We start from the raw sequence: 14,166 nt of genomic DNA, 5'->3' as shown, positions 1-14,166 counted from the left end.
TGACACTTGGCATGTCGTACCTGGCTGTGATACGTCAGCCACAAGCTGTGGCAGAGATTTTAAGTACCAGTGTTTGTGTGAACCAAGCATGTATATACAGTACATACGTACATTATACATACACATTAAAGCATAGACACATACTAAGTAACACACTAAATAACATACTAAATAACATACTAAGTAACATACTAAATAACATACTAAGTAACATACTAAATAACATACTAAGTAATATACTAAGTAACATACCAAATAAAATAATAAGTAATACTAAATAACATACTAAGTAACATTCTAAATACAATACTAAGTAACATACTAAATAACATACTAAGTAACATATCGGCAGACACACAAACAAATACAAATGCATGCGCACACACACACACACACACACACACACACACACACACACACACACACACACAGAGCCCCCCATGGCCCTGCTCCATACTCTGTGTGTGAACAGATGAGGTAATACAGATAACTATATATATATATTAATATAATATAGATGAGGGCGTAGAGAGGCGGAAGAGAATACTGTTTTTCCTCTACCTCTCCTCCTACTGACCCCTCTCACTCTGATCCCTCCTCTCTTTTCTCACTGACCCCTCTCACTCTGATCCCTCCTCTCTTTTCTCACTGACCCCTCTCACTCTGATCCCTCCTCTCTTTTCTCACTGACCCCTCTCACTCTGATCCCACCTCTCTTTCAACTGACCCCTCTCACTGTTTTCCCTCCCCTCTTCCTCCCCCCTCTTCTAGACTCTATTTGTGTCCCTCTTTCCTCTCCTGTCTATATATCTATATATATCTGACCTTTGCCCTGACCAGGCAGACCTAGTACTGCTCCTCAAATTGTCATCTCTGAGCAGTAATCCCTGACAACAGGTGCTGAACCAACACACATCACCTCCCGGAAATACACACACACACACACACACACACACACACACACACACACACACACACACACACACACACACACACACACACACACACACACACACACACACGAAGAAATGAACACACACACACATACACACACACCCTGCCTGACTCTCACACAAAAACACTCACACAAAAACATCAGTGTTTTCTTAGGGAGAGAGCTTGGGCTGCCATTGATGCTAGCTGAAGCGATTCGGTGAGTGTTCCAAACACAGCCCTAGGGTTCTGGAATGATGGAAAGAATTCTTATGAGCTGCCTGGTCAGATATATTAGACAAGGAGAATAGAACACTACACTAGGTTCTAGGGCACAAAACCCATGTCTGCCTAAAGAAGAGCTCTGGACTCTAGTCCAGTTTGATATACACTGATTGTCCAAAACATTTAGAACACCTGCTATTTTAAAGACATAGACTGACCAGGTGAATCCAGGCAAAAGCTATGATCCCTTATTAATGACACTTATTAAATCCACTTCAATCAGTGGAGATGAAGGGGAGGAGACAGATTAAATAATGATTTTTAAGCATTGAGACATGGATTGTGTATGTGTGCCATTCAGAGGGTTAATGGGTAAGACAAAATATTTAAGTGCCTTTGAGCGAGGTTTGGTAGTAGGTGCCAGGCGCATCAGTTTGTGTTAAGAACTGCAACGCTGCTGAGTTTTTCACGCTCAATAATTTCCCGTGTGTATCAAGAGTAGTCCACCACCCAAAGGACATCGAGCCAACTTGACACAACTGTGGGAAGCATTGTAGTAAACATGGGCCAGCATCCCTGTGGAATGCTTTCCACACCTTGTAGAGTTCATGCCCCGACGAATTTAGGCTGCCCTAGCCGATGTTGTGTCGGCATTAGAATGTGTGAGAATAGAGCACGAGCCCAGACAGTACCTACAGCAAACATCACTGGTACAGTACATCTGTCGGTATAATATGGCATAATATGGGATACGAGCAGCATTAGTTCTGGGGTTTGGGTTTTCATCACTGCTTATTTGGACATATCAGGATTGGGTGAAGGCGGTGCTTAAACTGCTTTACTTCTGCGGATGATAACCACCGGTGAAAATATCAGAAGGGGGTGGGAGGGATTGACTGAGATTTTCCTTTTGCGAGGGTGGAGACAAAACGGAAATCTCAATTTCTAACACACTTCCCCTAGAACCTAATCGAGCAGCTGACCAAATTACGTAACATTTTAGTTCTGGGTTAAGTGAGATTAAACCACGACTAATCCAGTTAGGCGATTTTTAGGCCACTAGTCCATGTTATGTCTGCCGTAGTAAGCAGGGCTGTCGGGGGGGTTGAGGGCTGATCGTGAGGCTGAGCCGTTGGAGGTGGAGGTGAGCTCCAGGGTTGTCTGGATGATAGGGGGGCTGGCTGGCTGCTCTGCCCCACAGCACTCCTCCTTAGTGGGCTGCAGAACTGTCGACAAACTGGTCTCCATCCGGCTGGCCCGGTACACACTCACCTGGAAACAGAGATAATTGGGACAGAACTTAAAAATACACACTCATACTAGTAACTGAAAGGTTGCAAGATCAAATCCCAGAGCTGACAAGGTAAAAAATATGTCGTTCTGCCCCTGAACAAGGCAGTTAACCCACTGTTCCTAGGCCGTCATTGAAAATAAGAATTTGTTCTTAACTGACTTGCCTAGTTAAATAAAGGTAAAACAATACACACACCCAGAAAGAAGAGGGAATCTAAACACACCTGGGTCTGTAGGTAGCGGGTGGACTTGAGTTCCAGTTCCTCGTAGGAGGCGGCAGGAACACACGGACACCAACAGAACACCTTCTGAAAGCCTGCCCTGAATCTAAACAGAGAGAGGGTTGAGAGAGAAAGAGGGAGAGAGGGGGGAGAGAGAGAGAGCGAGAAGGAGAGGCTAATGGGTCAAATGTGTGTGTGTGTGTGTGTGTGTGTGTGTGTGTGTGTGTGTGTGTGTGTGTGTGTGTGTGTGTGTGTGTGTGTGTGTGTGTGTGTACATGCCTGTTGTGTTTGCGCTTGTATGTGTACCACAGGAGGCTGGTGAGGGGAGGACATATAATAATAATGTCTGGGAGGGGTTTGAATGGAATGGTATCAAAGACCATGTGTTTGATGTATTTGGAACCACTCCTATCATTCCGTTCTAGCCATTAGTATGAGCCCATCCTCCCAAATGAAGGTGCCACCAGCCACCTGTGGTGTGTACAGTTACCTACCTGTCGTTGAGACAGCAGTAGATGATAGGGTTGTACATGGTGGAGCTCATGGCCAACCACAGGACAGCCAGGTAGACCTGCTGGATGTAGCGCCACTCAAACAGCTGCATGGGGTCAGGGTGGAACTGCTGGAGCAGGAAGTAGATGTGGTAAGGCAGCCAGCACACTGCAAACGTACACACCACCACGATCATCATCTTCACAACCTAGGGAGGGGGAGGGGGAGGGGGGAGGGAGGGACAGTTGAAAGCAATTTAGGGATTTTCCTAAGAATATTCACTCAAGAGGTTCCCTGCTGTGTGTGAGCATGCATGAGTGTGTGTACATACAGGTATTGTGTTCTGCCTGTGAGCTTGAGTGTGTGTGTGTGTGTGTGTGTGTGTGTGTGTGTGTGTGTGTGCGTGTACCTTGCGTTTGGCGATTAGCTGCTCTCGGTAGCGGTGGGTGGAGTCTCCAGGGATAGTCCCCGCCCACAGGGACAAGCCCACCACCAGGTAAGCACATCCCATAATGCACAGCGGCAGGAAGTAGTACAGCAACACCACAGACACAGAGTACCTACACAGACAGAGACATATATACACACACACACACACACACACACACACACACACACACACTAATGAGTATGTTGGACTGGGGTCTCAGGTCTCGTCTAGTCAACCCTGTTCTGATTTGATTCCTTATCTCTGCTTCCGAACGTACGTACACACACACACAATGTCTGCTGATCCCTTATCAGTCTTGCTACAGGGAGTAGCGGCCCAGAAGATCAGCTCTCACTGAAAGATGTGAAATCAATTTACTAAGAGGAAGAGAGAAAAGAGAGGCCTAAATCAAGCCCTAGCCCCTAACTTCTAACATCAGACGAACTACAGGGACTCAGCTGCTAATGGAAATGACTTCATTCCCCTGAACACCTGAGACTAATGGAAATACTAAATAACACACACACACACGGAGGAGAGCATGGGTAGGAGGAGAGAGAGAAACACAGAGAATGAGTGAGAGAGAGAAGGAGAAAGTGGGGACAGAGAGAGAGAACTGTGAAACGAGTGAGGCTGGGATTCAATCCGATCGAGGGCTATAGGCATTACGACTTTAAAAGGGAATTTCAGATTGTGCCGGCATATGCAGCATTTACCGGGAATGGGATCTCCACGAACGCGGGAACGCTGCCTTTAAAATTCGCAATGCTTATAACCTGCGATCGGATTGAATCCCGGCCTGAGAGAACTAGGAAAAAATCAGGACCATAATGACAACTAATTAGTAGGGCTGTCAAACAATTCAAATAATTAATTGAGTTAAAGGCTAGCTAATCGCCCTAAATTTGTCCCTAAAGAAAAATATATATATTTAAAAAGCAGTTCATTGAGTTACAGGCATACTATGCATTGAAGGGACGGAAACACCAAATGATCTACATGAGAATGTTTTAATAGCATTTTCGCCATAAACAACACACAAGACACTAACATAGCTACAGCTATTAATGCTCCTAATGTTTCAGTAGACCTACTCACTCTTATCAATGTTTCAGCAGGCCTACTCCCTCTTATCAATGTTTCAGCAGGCCTACTCCCTCTTATCAATGTTTCAGTAGAGCCTACTCCCTCTTATCAATGTTTTAGTAGGCCTACTCCCTCTTATCAATGTTTCAGTAGGCCTACTCCCTCTTATCAATGTTTCAGTAGACCTACTCCCTCTTATCAATGTTTCAGTAGGCCTACTCCCTCTTATCTATGTTTCAGTAGGCCTACTCGCTCTTATCATTGTTTCAGTAGGCCTACTCTCTCTTATCAATGTTTCAGTAGGCCTACTCCCTCTTATCAATGTTTCTGTAGGCCTACTCCCTCTTATAAATCATGTCCTCTTTGTAAATCATGTCTGAGTGTTGGAGTGTGCCCCTGGCTATCCGTAAATTAAAAAAATATGAAAATGGTGCCGTCTGGTTTGCTTAATATAATAAATTTGAAATTATATGTACTTTTACTTTTAATTTTGATACTAAAGTATGGTTTAGCAATTACATTTACCTTTGATATTTAACCCAAATACTTTTAGACTTTTACTCAAGTAGTATTTTACTGGGTGACTTTCACTTTTACGTGAGTCCTTTTCTATTAAGGTATCTTTACTTCTACTCAAGTATGACAATTGGGTACTGTTCCACCCCTGTGCACGTGACAATTAAAAACTTGAAACACACATCCTCTCTCACACATAATCATACACACCCCACTCTTGCATAAGCAGCCTACCTTTGAAGCATCTCTTTGAGGAGCCTATTCCTGTTCAGTTCGTCCTGTGTCATCTACATTTGTGCATAGCCTAGTCAGTGGTCAAGTTATCAGGTTGCAAGCTAGCTAGGTAACATGACTAGCTAGCTAAACAATGTTGTTTGTTATCAAACCAAAAAATAGCGGCTCGCGAGTAGTTTAAAATGACCCGTGACATGCGCACCAATCCGTGGAAGATAGAAAAAAACAGACGCAATTAACTGCGCCAAAACAAATGTAAACGTTAACTTTGACAGCCCTGCTAATTAGTAAAGTAAATTCTGTGTGAATAACTTTTTAATAGCTAAACAGTCTAGTCTGTGGTTTTTAATTGCTGCAAAGTTGACTAATGATATCAAACTGTTATCATTCACAGAGAATAACTTTCACAGTTTGGAACATGGAAGTCTAGACTGTTAAACATGGTTATTCATCTCTTTAACATAGAATTGATTTGAATTGTCTTATTTTCTATGTGACAAATACAATGCTAGATATATATATATATAAAAAGATGATCACACAGCATCAATAAACAACACAACAAAACAGAAAAACAATAACAACGCAATGAATTAAAGTCCTTGAAGTCCTATGACTTCTGTCTAACAATGGCTATTCATAACAAATAACCCCCACAGACTGAACACCTACTATCTGTTTGGTTCTAAATCAGTCTCTTGACTACTAGAGGTTGGATAGATTCATGAATCATTCCACTAGGATGTTACATTACAAGGAGACAAACAGCAGAAAGAAGCTCGGGCTATTCATCCAGAAGTTGGGATTCCAGCTGAGACAGAAAAAGGATGTGAGTAGTGAATCAGATTCTACAGACAAAAAAGAATGCAGTTTATTCTCTAATGTCTAGTGAACCTCCTGAAGATGACGCTTCCTTCAAACCCCTCTGTGTGTGTATGTGTGTGTCAGTACTCACATCTTTTTGAAGTCCATGGCTGTGTCATCGGTGTATTCAGGCCATTGGATGTAACAAACGGTCCTACCAGGCAGCTGGTCAGTAGCTGAATAGTAATACTGGGGGAAGGCCAACAGCAGAGCTAACACCCAGATCACTCCGATCACTACACGGGTCTCTGCTGAAGACAACCTCTGCCTCAGGGGGTGGATGATCGCCATGTACCTGGAACACACACAAAAACACATACGTGGGATATGAATTTTTGCACTAACTCTCTTGCACTGACTTTATGCACAAACACTAGACTCGACCAACCCACTCACACATACACCCCAAGACACACACACACACACACACACACACTCATACACACACACTCACACACTCACATATGCTCTCTTACACACTCACACACCCACTTTCTCATCATTGTTATTCATTATTCACTGTGTATTTAATCCTCCTGTCATTATTTTGTTGTTGTATCTTTCTCTCTGCATTGTTGGGAAGGGCCCGTAAGTAAGCCTTTCACTGTTATTCTACACCTGTTGTTTATGAAGCATGTGACAAATACAATTTGATTAGATTTTGACACACAGAGGTCAGTAATACACATACACACACTGTAATACACACACATAGAGATCAGTAATACACACACATCAGTAATACACACACACACACACACAGAGGTCAGTAATACATACACACACACACACACACACACAGATCAGTTATACACACACACACACTGTTATACACACACACACACACACACACACACTGCTATACACACACACATTACTGTAGCACAGACACACATTTATATATACACACGTTCGCTACTGAGGGGACACCAGGGGATACAGACATGGCCACGATTAGTTTTACATTCCACTGGTTTCATTTAATTGGCAATTACTGATAGTTCATCTTCTTTAGCGCAACAGCTACATTCTGGTGACAGATGGAGAAGAGACACTGCACTGTGTGTGTGTTCCTCCAAGCTCTAATGAAAGGTAATCATGCAGAGTTGATGTGAGTGTATCTGATCCTTCTCCTCTCCTCCTCGCTTCCTCTACCCTCCTCCTCTCCTCCTCTCCTCCTCCTCTCCTCCTCTACCCTCCTCTCCTCCTCGCTTCCTCTACCCTCCTCCTCTCCTCTCCTCTCCTCCTCTACCCTCCTCTCCTCTACCCTCCTCTCCTCCTCTACCCTCCTCTCCTCCTCTCCTCCTCTCCTCCTCTACCCTCCTCCTCGCCTCCTCTACCCTCCACTCCTCTCCTCCTCTACCCTCCTCCTCGCCTCCTCTACCCTCCACTCCTCTCCTCCTCGCCTCCTCTACCCTCCTCTCCTCCTCTCCTCCTCTCCTCCTCTACCCTCCTCCTCGCCTCCTCTACCCTCCACTCCTCTCCTCCTCTACCCTCCTCCTCGCCTCCTCTACCCTCCACTCCTCTCCTCCTCGCCTCCTCTACCCTCCTCTCCTCCTCGCCTCCTCTCCTCCTCTCCTCTCCTCCTCGCCTCGCCTCCTCTACCCTCCTCCTCCTCCTCTCCTCCTTGCCTCCTCTACCCTCCTCTCCTCCTCGCCTCCTCTCCTCTCCTCCTTGCCTCCTCTACCCTCCTCTACCCTCCTCTCCTCTCCTCCTTGCCTCTTCTACCCTCCTCTCCTCCTCTACCCTCCACTCCTCCTCTACCCTCCACTCCTCTCCTCCTCTCCTCCTCTACCCTCCTCACCTCCTCTACCCTCTACCCTCCTCTCCTCTACCCTCCTCTCCTCTACCCTCCTCTCCTCCTCTCCTCCTCTACCCTCCTCCTCTCCTCTACCCTCCTCTCCTCCTCTACCCTCCTCTCCTCTACCCTCCTCTCCTCCTCTACCCTCCTCTCCTCCTCTACCCTCCTCCTCGCCTCCTCTACCCTCCACTCCTCTCCTCCTCGCCTCCTCTACCCTCCTCTCCTCCTCGCCTCCTCTCCTCTCCTCCTCGCCTCCTCTCTCCTCTACCCTCCTCTCCTCCTTGCCTCTTCTACCCTCCTCTCCTCCTCTACCCTCCACTCCTCCTCTACCCTCCACTCCTCTCCTCCTCTACCCTCCTCTCCTCCTCTACCCTCCTCTCCCCTCCACTCCTCCTCTCCTCGCCTCCTCTACCCTCCACTCCTCTCCTCCTCGCCTCCTCTACCCTCCACTCCTCTCCTCCTCGCCTCCTCTACCCTCCACTCCTCTCCTCCTCGCCTCCTCTACCCTCCACTCCTCTCCTCCTCGCCTCCTCTACCCTCCTCTCCTCCTCGCCTCCTCTCCTCCTCTCCTCGCCTCCTCTACCCTCCTCTCCTCCTCGCCTCCTCTCCTCCTCTCCTCGCCTCCTCTACCCTCCTCTCCTCCTCTCCTCCTCTCCTCGCCTCCTCTACCCTCCTCCTCCTCTCCTCCTTGCCTCCTCTACCCTCCTCTCCTCTCCTCCTCGCCTCCTCTCCTCCTCACCTCCTCTACCCTCCTCTACCCTCCTCCCCTCTCCTCCTTGCCTCCTCTACCCTCCTCTCCTCGTGTTGCTTCACTGATGTGATTTACTTTTCTAATCAAGACAAGGAGATGGGGTGACGCCAAAACTATCATCTCCCTTCTTCTCTTTCTTCGCCGTTTCTCTTCTCCCTCTGCCCTTTCTCTCCTTAATCCCTTCCACCCCTTCTCCCCCTCTCTTCCCCTCTCCTTCCCTCTTGATTATCACCCCTTCCCATTTGTTCTATCCCCCTCCCTCTCCCTCTCTCTATCCTTGCCTCCCTCTCTATCCCTACTTTTCTCTGCCCGTTGAGGTAAAATCGATCCTCTTCAGACACAGCGGTTTACAAACACACCTGTTGTAAACACTCCCAGGGAGCCTGGGGTCACCTGTTGTAAACACTCCCAGGGAGCCTGGGGTCACCTGTTGTAAACACTCCCAGGGAGCCTGGGGTCACCTGTTGTAAACACTCCCAGGGAGCCTGGGGTCACCTGTTGTAAACACTCCCAGGGAGCCTGGGGTCACCTGTTGTAAACACTCCCAGGGAGCCTGGGGTCACCTGTTGTAAACACTCCCAGGGAGCCTGGGGTCACCTGGGGGAAGGGCTACACTCTCTCTCTCTACTTCACTATTGCAAGAATGTTCAGATTGTTCTGACATTGTGGTGACATACTGAAGAAAGGGGGATCTGTGTTCTGACAGCGAGCCCAGAATGATGGACGGAGTGAAGGAAGGATGGAAAAGAGAGGAGCAGAGATGATGTGAAGGAAAACGCAGCTCTCACACACTAAGGCTGTGGCGACATATTGATGACATTATATGAGAGAGAAGCAGGGTTGGAGAAGGGATCTCTAGGAAAAGGTTGCTGTTAAACACATCAAACACACACACACACACACACACACTCACACACACACAACGTCCACTTGAGTAGTGACTAAACAAATCTAAAGCTAATTTATGTTTGACTGAAGCCAGTGCTGAGATTATAGAGGAGAGGATTTAACACTCATGTTGCACTGAAGACATGGATGTTACATAAGCTTTACTGTAGCTGGCTGTGGTGTGGTCATACACACACACACATACAGCATATAGGGTCGCTTACCTGTTCCGAGCTATGGCAGTCATGGAGTAGATTCAAGTGAAAACAAACACACACTAGAGTGCACACACACACACACACACACACACACACACACACAGCTCACCTTTCCAGTGCTATGGCAGTCATGGAGTATATGCTGGTGAAGACTGCTGCAATGGGGAAGAAGTTATGGAACCGACAGTAGCCCAAACCAAAGTACCACTCGTTATGGACGCTGTATGCAAAGTTTATCACTGTGTTGAAGGCTGACATAGACGCCTCTGCAAAGGCTAGGTTCACCTGGGAGGAGAAAAGAGGAATCAGAAACAGACAGATGGACAGACAGACACATACACACAAAACAAAGTTCACATTCACTGGTGATATTTTAAAATAAAATAAATGAATTTGGAAATGATGACATAACGTCTGTCCAAGCTCTCTCGTTCTTTAGCATTTTACATGTGTTTGTTTACCAGGAAGTAGTTGGTCACGGTCCTCATGCGTTTGTGCGCGAGGATGATCCAGATGACCACCAGGTTACCGATCACGGAGACGCACACCATGCTGCAGTAAGCGATGGTCCAGAGAGCGATCTGCCAGATCGGCTGCACGAACTGGTTATATCCCTCTGTGTCGTTCAAACCGGAGCCGTTAGAGGCGGTAACGGAAGAGTAGTAATCTGTGGTGTTCAACAGCGAGTCCATCTTTAGATCTCAGATATTTTGTGTTGAAAGAGTAATAATCCAAATAGTAACGGCTAAAATAATAAATATTATATTTGAAGAATAAGTAGAGTTATTCCCAGTAGCCTAACCTTGTGTGATCGTTTCACAACAAAACAATCTTCTGAAGTTTATCTTTGATGCTGAGGGTTATAAACCCCAAAATATTTTGATAGTAACAGAAAAAAGAAAGTGAATGGAATGTTGATCTGGGAGAATATCGCAGTAGTAAAAACTGTCTAGTTACTTTCTTCTGTTGACCGGCTCACTTGTCAGATTTACGCACTTCTCTTTCCCAAATGAACAAGAACGTTTTGTAATTTGAGTTACAGGTGAAAAGCTTTGGGATTGAAATGGTCTTCGTTCTCCATATTCGTGTTTACTTTCCCGTTAACGGTAAACCTTTTTTTCTTGTCGCGCGCAGGCTGGGAAGGACGCACACTATGCGCTCATCGCAAAGCCAAGCATTTGACATACCCATGCCGCACACAGACACTCGAGTCAAATACGCACGCGCGTGAAAGCCACAGCCACACGCACATACACACACAGCGAGGAATATGTTTGAGGTGAAGTGCATATATAAGAATGGTTTATGTATTATTTTGTGATTTCCCTCAGTGAGCAAAGTAAGGTGTAGATGAGTCAGATGGAAATCTCCGAAATGTCTCTCTTTCTCTCCCTGGAAATAATGTTTTCTGGATCTATGAAATAGCCTATGGTCTTTTGAGTGGGTCACATTGATCGATGCCCTTGCCTGCAGTCAGACATCTGGAGTTCAGTCTGCTATTTCAAATCTTTCTCTTCATTTCCTCTCTCCCTATGTTGCTCAATGTATCTCTCTGCAATGAACACGATAGGAGACGGAGAGCTGGTTTCAAGCCCAGGACGCAGCTGGTGTTTATTTGTAAAGGACCACAGGAGGAGGCAGGTAGCTGGGTCCAGGGGCAGGTGGGTCATACACAGGGGGTCCAAAAGGGCAACAGTACAGGCAGGGAAACGGCTAGTAACGTCGTCCGGGAGATCAGGCAATGGGTTGATAACAGGAAATCTGATAGGCTAAAGTACAGACAGGGAATAGGCAAAAGGTGTCGTTAGTGAGGATCAGGGGATCTACATGTTTGAGAGTGTGAGTTAGAAGCAGAAGTTACGCTCTCATCCTCCCTCCAATCATTCTCCTCCTCTTTACCAGAGAGAGTAAGCATCATTAGGAAGAGTGGTCTGTGTAAGTTCCCTACATAAATATTCTGATGTCTGGATCTCAAGGCTGGGGAGATGTCAAGCCTCCTTTACAAGACGGGCTGCATTACTATTATATAGTAACATTAATCTATTCTGTCTCTATCTATCCTCTCCCTGCTCACTCTCTATCCTCATTTCCTGTCACTCAGTCGGCTCTCTCTCTCTCTCACACACACACACACACACACACACACACACACACACACACACACACACACACACACACACACACACACACACACACACACACACACACACACACACACACACACACACACACACACACACACACCAAACAGAGTTATCATCAGAATGTACAGCAGGGAAATGGAAGCCAATTTCACCTATAACTACTCAACTACTCAGAACTACAACACAATCCACCTTGAGAAAGGAGAGGTGAGGAGAGAGGGATGAGGAGAGTGGGATAGCGATAGGAGGGAAGGGTAGGAGGGGAGTGGACTGGAGGAGAAGAAAGGAGAGGAGGGGGAGATGAGGGGAGTGGATGAGAAGAAGGTGGAGGATCTTCATTTGATCACCCTGTTGCAGGAGAACTTTCCTGTAGTGCAGAAAATTTAAACACCAGTGTATTTGAGGTTTAAAAAAAGGCTTCTGAAGTTTGTAATTTCCACTTTCCACAAATTTCAGACTTGATTTTTATTTAAAAAAATCTTACGAAAAATGTATCAAACTCTACAAAAATGTCCATTAATCATAATCCACATAATAATCCACATTTCATGTTGCTGCTGGATTCTTTTACTACTCTATTAAGATAGTAGATCTGTAGCAAGGAGAAGGAGAACAAGAGAAGAAGTGAAGAGCAGGAAAGTTACAAAGAGAGGTTTTAATCTATGTAGGATAGATAACACAACATATTTCATCTTCCTGACAAATCCTCCACACACAGGTCCCCAATCTGAATGTACGAAAGGGAAGAAGAAAGACATCTGAATGTGAGAAACAGTGATAGAGAGAGGTAGAGGATGGGGGAATGGAGTGGATGCTTAAGTACCTGGAACCGTGGGCTAGTCTCTCAGCCTCCCAGTCACACATAGGTGATTCAATCTAACAGCTCGAGAAATAGATAGAAGGAAAAAGGGGGAGGGAGAGAAAGAGAGAGAGAGAGAGAGAGAGAGAGAGCGAGAGAGAGAGAGAGAGAGAGAGAGAGAGAGAGAGAGAGAGAGAGAGAGAGAGAGAGAGAGAGAGAGAGAGAGGCGCGAGAGAGAGAGAGAGAGAGAGAGAGAGAGAGAGAGAGAGAGAGAGAGAGAGAGAGAGAGAGAGAGAGAGAGAGAGCGAGAGAGAGAGAGAGAGAGAGAGAGAGAGAGAGAGAGCGAGCGAGCGAGAGAGAGAGAGAGAGAATAAGAAAGAGGGAAGGAGAAAGCAGTAGAATCTTGTCCAGAGAGGTTTGATTTGATATACTCGGGCAGAATTAGAATAGATTAAGACAGAGAAACAACAACCATTCCTCACGCAGAGAATAAGAAATATGTACAGATTCTGTCAGTGGATTTGTGCACACGAGCACAAACACTTAATGCAACCACACAGCCTGGAGTGGAGTTGAGTGCTCAGGAACCTCTTATCCAGCTGTGCTGTGGCACACTTACCTGGAGAGAGAGACAAAGAGGCTTGGTGACAAAATGGGGGAAAGAAAGAGTGCATTAGCGAAAGAGAGAGGGAGAGAGAGAAAGAGAAGCCTACGTGATGAGTGATGAGTTTGTGTGATGAGTGTTTGTTGAGAGAGCATACACATGTCCAGTTAGACCCCAGTTTTAAACCCCATGCTCAGTTAAACCCCAGCTTTAAACCCCATGCTCAATTAAACCCCAGCTTTAAACCCCATGTTCAGATAAACCCCAGCTTTAAACCCCATGATCAGTTAGACCCCAGCTTTAAACCCCATGTTCAGTTAAACCCCAGTTTTAAACCCCATGTTCAGTTAGACCCCAGCTTTAAACCTCATGTTCAGTTAAACCCCAGTTTTAAACTCCATGTTCTATAAGGTCCCTCCTCCCCTCAGACAGACACTATAGGGTCCCTCCTCCCCTCAGACAGACACTATAGGGTCCCCCTCCCCTCAGACAGACTCTATAGGGTGCCTCCTCCCCTCAGACAGACACTATAGGGTCCCTCCTCCCCTCAGACAGACTCTATAGGGTCCCTCCTCCCCTCAGACAGACTCTATAGGGTCATTCCTCCCCTCAGACAAACTCTATAGGGTCCCTCCTCCCCTCAAACAGACTCTATAGGGTCCCTCCT

At 46.2% G+C, this 14,166-nt stretch overlaps 1 protein-coding gene across 2 annotated transcripts; it reads right to left on the bottom strand.

Moving 5' to 3' along the window:
- Window positions 1-1,052: 1,052 nt before the first annotated feature.
- On the bottom strand, window positions 1,053-10,760 carry LOC115159784 (substance-P receptor-like). 2 transcript variants are annotated; one of them, XM_029709832.1, is made up of 7 exons: window positions 10,414-10,760; window positions 10,062-10,237; window positions 6,386-6,589; window positions 3,574-3,724; window positions 3,167-3,372; window positions 2,676-2,778; window positions 1,053-1,182 (listed from the first exon to the last, which is right to left on the bottom strand). In XM_029709832.1, exons 1-7 carry the CDS (start codon window positions 10,642-10,644, stop codon window positions 1,096-1,098), a joined length of 1,158 nt encoding a protein of 385 aa, XP_029565692.1. In that variant the 5' UTR covers window positions 10,645-10,760; the 3' UTR covers window positions 1,053-1,095. The 2 variants fall into 2 exon arrangements, with proteins under 2 accessions (XP_029565692.1, XP_029565693.1); XM_029709833.1 differs by lacking the exons at window positions 1,053-1,182; window positions 2,676-2,778 and having other exon boundaries at window positions 3,150-3,372.
- Window positions 10,761-14,166: the final 3,406 nt, after the last annotated feature.

This window comes from Salmo trutta, chromosome 23, assembly GCF_901001165.1.
Source record: "Salmo trutta chromosome 23, fSalTru1.1, whole genome shotgun sequence".
NCBI classification, from domain to species: Eukaryota; Metazoa; Chordata; class Actinopteri; order Salmoniformes; family Salmonidae; genus Salmo; species Salmo trutta.
This window is presented reverse-complemented; position numbering and strand designations above follow the sequence as displayed.